General features: G+C 42.1%; 1 protein-coding gene across 1 annotated transcript; it reads right to left on the bottom strand.

The window, feature by feature from the left end:
* Positions 1–4,424: 4,424 nt before the first annotated feature.
* Positions 4,425–6,766, bottom strand: btg2 (B-cell translocation gene 2). The gene is made up of 2 exons (XM_072665669.1): positions 6,351–6,766; positions 4,425–5,786 (listed from the first exon to the last, which is right to left on the bottom strand). Exons 1-2 carry the CDS (start codon positions 6,496–6,498, stop codon positions 5,437–5,439), a joined length of 498 nt encoding a protein of 165 aa, XP_072521770.1. The 5' UTR covers positions 6,499–6,766; the 3' UTR covers positions 4,425–5,436.
* Between the last annotated feature and the right edge of the window lie 4,672 nt (positions 6,767–11,438).

The following is an 11,438-nucleotide window of genomic DNA, read 5'->3' as shown; positions in this document are numbered from 1 at the left end:
GTCTGCTGTCGACCTGGACTTGCTAGGACGGCCTGACCTGGCCATGTTGGCAGTTGTTTTACTCTTAAATTATTTTGTGGACTGATTTCTGATGGCTGATTTCTAAATGTTCTGAGATCTTATTAAACCCCTTCCAAGACTCATCTGCATCTGCAACCTTCTATCTGAAGGCCTCAGAGAGCTCTCTGGATTTGGCCCGGGTGATACCACTCACTTTACCCGGCAAGGACAAACCAAACGAAATGCCTGAGGTTCATATAAGACAGACCCCTCTGGAATCTACTCTAATAATGTTCTAATCATCTGCACCTGATTCTAATTATGGGGGTTTTCAGTAGTAACAAATGTGGGCGTGTCCTAACTTTTTCCTTTTTAGTTAATTATATTTTACAAATGATCTCTTCAAATAAAAAAAGATGAGTTTCCGAATAAGGTGTTTTAGCTCTAAAATAGAGCAGGAGTGTGTGCAGTGTTCATGAAGCTGTCCAACTAACAACAGTATGTGACAGTGAGGCTTCCATGGCGGACACATGGCTGCACGCACACACACACACAGAATCCCACTCCTGCTAAGTTACAACAGCTTACACCTTTTTTACACTGACTTTATGGTGCAATTACTACTAGTAAGGCCCAATAAATACACTCTCTCTCTCTCACACACACACACACACCTTAACATTTGTCCAACTATGTCACAGCTACTCTATGTTGCACCCATTGATGACACAGATGACAGTCCCTGTTGAGAAGTTCTGCCAATACAAAAGGACCCTCTGGAGCAAAACAACATGAACCTATTGGCACCATGCCTAATGCCAAGCGTGTGCCAGAGGGGTATAAAGCCCCCCTAGCATTGAGTTGCGAAGCAGTGGAACTGCATTCTCTAGAAAAGATGGTGCTCCATTCAGTACTTTTGGGATGAGTTTGGGGAGTTGGTGTGAGGATTCTCTGAGTAAGAATACCCAAATGAGGGAGAGTTTTCTTTGGGCTTTACTAGTCAAGGTGAAAAATGTTAGGTTTCACACTGTAATCAAGGTTATGGATACTAAGTAACTTCTGTTCTGCTGTTGAATATAAAAAAAGGCTGCCACTCTTGGGCCCTTGAGTAAGACCCTTACCCTCTCTGCTAGGGGGTGCCATAGACCTTTGACCTTGGCTTTCTAAACTGGCATATGAGAACAGAAGTATTTCATTGTACTGTACAAGAGTATGTGACAAATTAAGCTATTTAATTTTATAAAGCCAAACCAGCTTACAAAAAAACACTTTTTGTAAGTTAGTCACACACTACAAACTATGTGAATTTGTGAGCAATTTCAGATCTGTGTTTGAAACATTAGCCTCATTTAAGTAGAGGAGCCTGTCTTGATATATGACCCGACTACACCTTAGCTGACATTCTCTGATGCAGAGTTCCCTCAGTGTTAGCAATGCATCCAGATCCTCACAAGTCCAGTAAAGCTCCCACCACCATGCTTAACAGATTTTTTCACCGCTTTTATTTTTTTTATCCATTTTTCAGCCTGAACAGCCTGTTCCAGGAGTCCAGAACCGGTCTAGTGAGTGGAAATACAGTGGTTGCCTGGGGGCATTGTTAAGAATGGGCAGACGCTCCTTTAAGGACTTCTCAGCTGCGGGTAGTGTAGATATCCAGGCAGGGAAAATGACATGTAGACAAAACAGCTTTGTTTTCTTTAAACCTGAAAATGATCCACAATGAGGACCCTGCCCTGTGTGTGTGCGTATTTGGAGAAGTAATAGGAAACTGGCACTGCGGAGTGGTGTGGGGAGGGAAGTGACAGATGGTAGTGTGTCCGAAGGTTTTTTTTCTGAGGGGTGTTTAGAGGGGTCTCTTTTGTCTCCACCAGCAGACGCCCTGATCCTGACAGAAGCGGCTCAGTGAAGCTGACTGACCCAGCTGAAGGGGTGGTGGGGGGGAGGAGGGGGTGGACACGCTGGCAGTGTCCCAACGTAGTGAGTAGAGTAGAACAGGGCCTATTTACCTCTATTCACACTCTACCCCTCCCTCCATCCCTCAATCTATCCGTCCACTCGCCCATTCACAGTGGGCACAGGCCTCAGACTGGGCATTCTTATGGAAATGTTAGCACTGGAGAACTATGACTGGAGTGTGTGCTGCGAAGTTGTGGTCAGGGCTGTGTGTAGATGGTACTATATCTGCAGTGCCTTTGAATATTAACACAGAGCGCCCCTGTGCCATCTGCTACCACACGCACAGTCCTTCTTATCCTCATAACAATAACAATACACCAGATATAGCAATTGTAGCTGAATCAGTCGTGTGTGTGTGTGTGTGTGTTCATACCAATCTAACACTCACACTCCAGCCATACAAACAGCAAGCTAAAAACTAAACCTTTGAGTTAGCAGGCTAGTGTCCAAGCATGGCTACACTAACATTATATACAATCCATGAAGGTGGTTTAGCACTTGGCTAAGCTAAGGGATGAAGCAGTGAACTGTAAAATCTGATGTTTATTTACAACAGTTGTAAAGTTGGCTAACTAGTTTAGCACATAAGGTAAAGTTGCACATATTTGTCACTGTACAGTGTACAGCGAAATGTGTCCTCCGCATTTAACCCATCTGGTAGTGAACACACACTCACACGTGTTAGGGGCAGTGAGTACACACACACACCCAGAGCGGTGGGCAGCCAACTCCAGCGCCCGGGGAACAGAGAGGGTAAAGGGCCTTGCTCAAGGGCCCAACAGTGGCAGCTTGCCAAGCCCGGGAATCGAACCCACAACCCTGTTATCGATATCCCATGCCCAAACATGACTAAGATACACCTGCTTATTCACTGTTTGTTCTGAAATCAAGGCTATTAAACAGACTTTTGTTGGAATAACTGTCTCTACTGTCCAGGAAATGCTATCATCCCAAAAGTTCACTCCAGAAAACTCCACAACTCGGTGCTTTAGGTTCATCTGCTTCAGAAAGGCCTATTTTATTGGCGGTACATCTGTACAGTGACTAGACAACCTGTGTGTGTGCAACTGCACATTTGTGTCAGCAACCTGGAGCTGAATGCTTTCTTTAGAAAGGGTGTCCACAAATATTTGGACAAGTTGCAAACTATAAACTCTGATTTATCTTTAGTTTATAAGAATGAGCAAGTTGAGAATGAGCAATGTTGGGTTCCCTCACTTGTCAGGCCACATCTGTACTCCTATTTGGTGTTCATAAGCTTTATAGCATTGTAGCTGCAGTGCTAAAGTAAATCAGCACGAAACACGGCTAACCTTAATCTACTAACTACATTCATATAAAGGTGAAAGTGTACTGTAGATAATGATGTAAGCACATGAACATTAAACTAATATAAATGTGTAATATTTCCACATTTTGAGATTAGTGTAGCTAAAATTATATATATTATTCCACCTCTAAACGACTTATATAAAGGCTCATAAGAGGGAAACAATTTTAGACCATATAGATGATAATTACAATTTCACTTTCCAAAACAGCATCACTTTGATTTGTGTCTGTACTCTTATTATTCACATACTCCAGATCTACAAGCAACAGGTCAGTAAATTCAGTAAAATCTTCAGCAGCTGACCGCCGGGCTGAGTCTCTGTGTTTGTGTATTTTAGTTAAATCCTTCGTAACTGCAGTCGGTTTGTAATCTCCTTTCTCAGAAGCCTCTCCAGGCTGCCAGGGCAACAGTGGAAACCAAAACTCAACAAATCAACCCACCCAAGCCACACACACACACATACACACACACCTCCCATCTCCTGTTGTAGGTGTGCCTGTAGAACATGCCCAGGCCTGTGTGAGAAGATAAGTCGTTTTGCCTGCTGGGCATCAGCAGGACTCAACATGACACAGGATACTGCAACAGACTCACACAACTGTGCAACCACAAAATGGGTGTGTAGGACAACTAGAAGACATAAGGTCATCAAGCTCTAGCTTCACACACGCTGCATATGACGTTAAAAATAAATAAATAAATAATAAAAACATTTAAAAATGGAGACAGTGGTGTGTTGGCATTCCTGCTTATTTTGTTTGTAGAAAAACACCGTAAAAATAAGTTATTGCAGCATACATAAATACAGTAATTGTGTATTAATGTGTCTCTGAAGAGGATGTGACTCATTTACACCCATACCTCAGAGTTTAACCAGGGGTGCACTGACTTTTGCATAAAGCATGTGTCATTGCAAAGTCAACCTATATATATATATATATATATATAAACCCAGAGTACCTGATTTACATTAATAAATAAATACCAGCCCTCCCCAATTGCACTTATATATATACACATAAATGAACCGTTTTTAGAAACTAGACCAGCAACATGGTGAAACACATTTGCATGACTTTAATTAAATGATTAAACAGTATTAACTAATAGCTGAAGAAGAAACAGGAGCAGCCCATTCATAAAGGTTTTTTTTTATTGTAATAAAAATCGCACAAAACTGTACAGTTCTCTATATATGCACAAATTCATTTAAAAAAAATGTACATTAAAAGCATACTGTGCTTCAAATAGCTTACAAACTACACTGTCTCTGTCTAAAACAGTAAACAAAGAGCTGCTCAGCAGCCCAAAAGAGAAAGTGAGGAAATGCTACAGGAGACGAGTGCGTCTCGCGCTGGCGAAGAGAACAGGCCTCACGGAGCCGACACCAACCAACCAACCAATCACCTCACAGCTTTTTAACTCATTTCCGGGACATTACAGCAACGACTCAGGATGAAGAGGATGAGGAGGGGAAATGGGGGGACGACTTTAAACCAAAAGCAGTATTTTTGGAACACCCTGCATATTGCACAATAAGAGTTAAGACGTTTGGCAGTATGTTCAGCTTTAAGGAGGTGGCGACACCATCGTTAAGGCAGCAAAAAACTGGAGGGTTGTAGGTGTTTCAGTATTCTTCGTAAGGTCCCTTTAAACAGCACCCATGTTGGCAGCCATTGTGTGCAATACTGGTTTGCTGTGAGTGTGTAGTACCTAAGCTAGCACCTCTCACCAGGTCCTGATTGAGTTTACATTCTTGGGAGAGCTCGTGCACTCGTATTGCACCGCGATGCTGCCAGCACCAGCGTCTTCAGTTAAATTACGAGAGGTTACGTTCATGCTAAAATGGTCACAGTGTTGCCAGATTGTAATACAAGTACAGATACAGACTTAAACAGTGCAAGGAACCCATCCAAGTGGTCCGTGTATAAAGAGATATCCAATACAAATGACTTGGACCTCACCCAACAGGCAGTGCTTTAGTTTTCTTAGTTTTTTTTTTTTTTTGGAACTTAAAACTTAAGATTTGGCTTCAAATGAGGAGACGTGAAATGTCCAGAAATGAAAAACAACAAAAGCCCCAGTCTGATGAAGGCCAGCCAATGTGAGCCCAGCTTCCAGCCCGTCTCTGCCCCCTGCCTCGCTTCTTAGCTGGACACGGTCATCAGGTAGTTCTTGGGTGGGCTTGTGCGTCCTCCCATCATGAAGCGGTTTTTGCAGTTCAGCGACGGGTCGTACGGCGAGGGCGCGGGCGCCGGGGGCTCGGCCTCATAGAGGACACAAATGGACCCATCCTCGCCGATGCGGTAGGACACCTCGTAGGGGTCCACCCATAAGGTCAGTTCACGGGGAAGGAGGGAAAACAGCTGGCTGCTGGTCAGTCCGATTCGGCTAGCTGCCTTGCCTATGAGCGGGTCCATCTCGTGGTTGATTCTGATACAGCGGTAGCCGGAACCTTTCTGCGGCCTGTCGGGGAACCAGTGGTGCTGGTAGTGCTCTGGAGGGGGAAAAGGGGGGGAACAAACATTAGAAAACAATGCATATAAAAACCGTGTTAATATTAATAATAAAAAATAATACCCACACATGGCAAACTGGATTAATTAACCCATGGTTATTTTGGCCTAGTTGTTTTGGTTGCAAAACATGGCCATCTTAGCTAACGCAGTGTAGAGATCGCCCCCTACCCCCAACCGTGACGTCACGACCAACGCCAGGACTAAAGGGGCCATAATGGTGCGCAGTCACAAAGACAACAATGCACATTGTACTACAATAAGGGGAAACGGGCAAAGCGAGCTCACGGTTCAAATTCACCATTTAAGTAAATTTATAAAGAGCCAGTGCGCGTTAGGCAAATGTAACCTCAAATGCAGGTTGACTAATCTAGATGGGTATAGCTAAGTAAGCCACGTCTGGAAGCATATGCTGAGCTGCTGGGCCAACAAGCTCACCATCTGTGTGGCTTTAATACCAGCCAAGCCAAGGCCACCGCCCGCTTCCAACCAAACATAATAAAACAAAACAGGAGCATTTTGAGGAAATAGATGCGGATGTTTACCTGATAATGACTGCTGTAGATAGTCTCTAAACACCTGGAGCTGTTTCTCGCTCAAAAAGCCTCTGGATCGAAGCAACCTGGACACAAAACTGGCCGCAGCCGAGACTTCAGCGAGCATTTCACCTCTAGATCCGCAGCTGTGGTTCATTTTCTTTAAACTCCAAAGTGTATCTTGCTAAAAACCCGAGCCTGGTTAAGGTTCGTGGTGGCAAACAGACGGGGGTGAAAACACTGGAATCCTGCGATTTCTGGCGTACAGGTCAGGTTTTTTTTTGCGTCGATAAAAATGAAGATTAAAGCAACAAGTTGGATCCGAGCATTCTTTTACAGTGGAAAAACCGTCCAAAAAAATCCAAGCGTTGTCGAGCTGGCTCCTGTTGCCTCCAAACTTCCTCTCTCTGTGTGTGTAAACAGCTTCCAGCTGCCTCTTTATCCTACAAGCACACAAAGACTGACGTCAACTCCTCCTCACCAGCTGGATTGACGGCGTGCCCACCAATGAGAATCGCCGGATGAGTCCCGCCCACCGCGTATTCGCGCTCTGATTGGTCGCAGTCATGGAAAACGAGTCACTGCAGAACTCCGCTGCTGTTCCGTCCGCTTCCTAATATAGAGATTGACGTCAGGCCACAGAGTCTCAAGTATTCGTGACGACAGTGCGATAAAAACTCCCTTTACCGTAACTTTCAGCGTACTTTCACAGCGCTAGCGACCTAAATATTTTGTAATCCCCCCTTGCACGTTCCTCTTTTTGTGTGTAGCCGAAGCTTTAACACTATTTAGGCGGTTTCGTTATCTGGAGATACCAGCCGTGTTGGTGCTCATTCGGGAGAGCTAATCTGGGTTGGCTATTGTTCTCAAAACACTAGCTAGCTCGTTCCAGCTATCTGTTCATTTACCGAGACAGTCAAGTCAAACCTCAACGTTTCACTAGTGGTTTTAGGTCGTTTATAAGGTAGAATTCCACAAAAAAGCTTTAAATAACTATTGGTACCAGTTTAAACTATGAATAAACGTCGAAAGTGGAAAGCTAACAAGCTAGTTTCGGATGTAAGCCTGGCTAAACGTCAGGGTGTAGACTGAAGTCGAAGTTACCAGCTAGCTAATAAACAATGGTACAAGGAGTAGTATCTTTCCAATACAAACCACTGATATAAAGAGCTGTCTTGTGTAGCTACTCAGTTTCATTTGAGCACTGTGTGAATGTGTAGATATCTATAGTTACTTTTTGGGATCCGTCTCTTACAAAATAAAACCCATTTGGTTTAAAAAGTGACTCTAATGACTCTCTTCCTGCAGGACTTCTCAGGTTTCAGCTAGTCACTGGGAAGCTATCAAACAAACAATAACAAATGTTAGATGTTTTTTGTCAAAGCTAGCTTTAAGTCACTTGTAAGCTGATAATTCAGAAAAAAACTCTAAATAAGTACCAGAATGAGCTTAAAACATTGAGTAGGAAGCAAACACAAGCTAGTTTAGTTAACTGGGCATATATTTGGCACCGGATGTGTAAAAAGAGAGTCTAGGTTTATACTCCAGTAGAAATGACTTTATTGAAAAATAGCTAAATACTAAAAAGTATAAAAGTATATTTCAAATACAAAAACAAGTAGCTGTACAATAAGCTGCAGCTCTGAAAACCTCAGTTAGTCTCAGTTAGTGTTGAGTACTTTCCCAGCAACAGGAACTGAAAGGTGTTAGACTATTCTTCTCTGTTTGGATCATTTTTGGGGTAAAACAAAACACTTAAAGCTCCAGAGTGAGAGGAGTGATCTACAGTGAAGAAGTCCAGGAGTTAAACCAACAAAAAAATCACATTTAGAAAAGAAAGTCAGGAGGTAAATGTTAAAGGCTGAAATGGAGCTGAGGGATGAGGACTCACTGGTAGAGTTCAGTGGAAGTGAGGGTATCAGCATTTGAAAATATTCAGAGAACCAAGTACCTGCTAATGTAGTGAAACATGGATTACAACAGAAGAGCATCGCTGATGTGATTCGAATGTGATGGTTTTGTGTGGTTTGTGCACTAATGTCTTTGTGTAGAAATCTCTTTTTGGAATCAGGTTTTAACTAAATACAACCCATTCAGTTAAAAATCACACTGTTAAAAGTACGAGTTTCTCGAAGAACTTGTGGAGGTTCTGTAGAGGAACATCTTGAGGTAATTTGAGGAGGTTTTAGAAGAAAAAGGTTCCTTGCAGGTTCTTTAAAGCACCGTAAGAGGTTCCTTCACGGTTTCAAATTGAAGACCCAAATTGAAGTACCTCAAGGAATTGTAATGACTCTAATCTTCTTTTCCTGTGTAACTTCTCAGGTTTCTGATAAGCAATGGGAACCTGAAAAAACAAACAAACAAAAAAGAAATAAATAAAAAGAAAAGAAAAAAGGATAAGAGAAATGTTAAATGTGTCCAAAACTATGAACAGGTCTGTAGATTATTCTGAAATATGAATAAAATAATGAAATAAATATAACTGTCTATCTAACAGTTATCTGTGAGTTTTCTCTACTGTTCTGAATGCTCAGGTTTTGATGGAGGCGTTCTAGCGCCACCTGCTGGCTTTGATTACAACATGTAGCACCCCACAGCCAGAAACACCAAAGTATTTATTTTGATCACGATAGAGAGCTGGGTTTATTCTGTCACCTACAGAATTAGATAAATTAGAATTATGATAAATTAGTGTAAAAAAATGTTTTTTCTTGTTTTATATGTCAGACCATTTCTGCTTTTCTGACTCTGTTTCTGGCAGCACCATTAAAAAATAATAATGACACTCAAAATGTGGACTTACTATGTAATAATAATTAGTATTTGCAGCACCGAGGGTTTACACAGGTTTTTGCTGGTCGGGTGCTGGGTTATCCCAGCAAGGCTGTGCTGACTAACCAGCATACCAGCATCTAAAGAACATCATGCTGGTTTTGCTCATATTCAACAGTGCATGTCTAGATTTTCTCATAATTCTGACTTGCTGTTGACTTTCAAGATTTTTTGTTATTATTTCAAGATAACACGTTAGAATTTGGGGAAATTATTTTGATAAATCATTATTTTAAGATAAAAGTAAACATTTTTCAGGAACAAATAAAACATTTTAAAGTAATTTAAAGAAACATAAGGCAGAGATTTGGTAAAATAAGTCTAGTTAGAGTTACAAATAAATAAAGTCAGAATTTAGAGAAACGTGTCATTATTATAGTTACAAAAAGTAGCATTTTATATTTTGTTATAAAATAAAATGTCAAAAAATACAGTAACTAATTTGGAAAAGTGTAAAGTTGAGTCTGATACTGAGATACTGAGACAGATTTAGACAAACCTGGAGATAGTTGGGCTTCCATAGGGTTTCAGGACACACAAATAAAGATACAGTTTCTGGACCTCTTTCACATTCACACACACACACACACACACACACTGTGTTAGTCTCACAGCTCTTGTTGATTCCTGTTGGGTGTTTGTTTCACCTTTGTTGTGTAAACGCAACCTTTCACCCCTCTGCCTGTTCTCAGAGGGAGGCCTGAGAGCTTCTGAATAAGGAGGGCCGTCTTAATGGCTTCAGCAGTAAAGTGGAGGACAGGTCAGCAGCTGTGAGGCAGAGATAACCTTCCTGTATCCACACACAGTGAGGGAGGCTGACCCTGATACAGAGCTGCTGCTGCAGGTTCTTGTGTGGAGAGAGAAAATAAACAGCTGTTTGTGTTCATCCATCAGCGCTGACGCTGCTATTTTTAGCCTTGCTGAGGGTCTAATGAGGGGATTCAGCCCAGGGCGAGGTTGTGAGCGTTTGTGTTACCGCTTGTAACAGAAATATGACGTAAACGCGTTGTAATTAACTGGACTTCCTGTGTTTTGATCGTTTGCCTGGACATGCAGAGCAATAATGTAGTCTAGAGTAGAGTGGCTAAATGAGCAGTTACTGAGGGCTGAGCGTTTAAGTGTGGAAATAGCGCCCTCTGCTGACACACACACACACACACACACACACACACACACACACACACACACACTCGGGTCTCGCTGCACAGAGCTCTTTTCCGCTGATCAGAGCTGACATCTCCCTGCAGCGGTGTGTGTGTGTGTGTGTGTGTGTGTGTGTGTGTGTGTATTTAACTCTTTCTGGGGACCAGATCCCCCTACAGTGTGTGTGTGCGTGTGTATGTGTTGGCAGCAGAATGTACACACACTAGGACAGAACACTATAAAATACACACACACAAACACACAGTAGTGTGTGTGCCTCCCACGCTGACGCTTTTCACTCTGTCGTGTCCCTGCAAACCCAGAATGTCCAGCGCATGCGCAGAACGTTTCACCCACACTGCAGCAACCCGCTCAAAATATCACACACACACACACACACACACACTCAGCTCCGAACCAAACACACCTGATCTGATCAACATCCAGAGTGAAATTCTAAAAACATTAATATCCAGCATAAAGTTCTACAGTCATTAATACCCAGTATGATGTTTTAATAAGAATAACATCCACAGTATAACAGTATTAAGTTCTTTTTTTTATTTACAACCACATTGACCATTAGTGACGGACACAGATGGAATTTGGATTCCGCATTTATCCCATCCGTGCAGTGAACACACACACATGTACACACCAGTGAAACACACACACATATACACACCAGTGAACACACACACATATACACACCAGTGAAACACACACAGTGGACAGTGAGCACACATGCCCAGAGAGGTGGGCAGCCATTGCTGCGGCACCCAGGGAGCAGAGAGGGTGAAGGGCCTTGCTCAAGGGCCCAACAGTAGCAGCTTCCCGAGCCCACTTCTAATAACATTTAAATCCAGTGCGAACTTATAATAACATTAAAATCCAGTATGAAGTTTTAATAACATTAGCATCCACAGTATGACAGTATAACAGTATGAATTTCTAATAACATTAACATCCAGTATGAAGTTTATGTCTAATAACATTTAGTTTCAGAATAAGGCTACAATAGCATTAATATTAAGACTAAAGTTCTAATAACATTTAATATCCAGTATGTTTTAATAATACTAATATCCAGTATGAAATGCTAATAGCATTAATATCCAGTAT

Source organism: Salminus brasiliensis, chromosome 21 (assembly GCF_030463535.1).
Source record: "Salminus brasiliensis chromosome 21, fSalBra1.hap2, whole genome shotgun sequence".
Classification (NCBI taxonomy): Eukaryota; Metazoa; Chordata; class Actinopteri; order Characiformes; family Bryconidae; genus Salminus; species Salminus brasiliensis.
The sequence above is the reverse complement of the archived record's forward strand: the minus strand, read 5'-3'. Positions and strand labels throughout refer to the sequence as shown.

Coding starts and splice junctions, on each gene's coding strand:
- btg2 (XM_072665669.1), bottom strand. CDS start 6,498: ATGAACCACAGCTGCGGATCTAGAGGTGAAATGCTCGCTGAAGTCTCG. Junction 5,787..6,350: donor TCTACAGCAGTCATTATCAG/GTAAACATCCGC, acceptor TTCCCCCTCCAG/AGCACTACCAGCACCACTGG.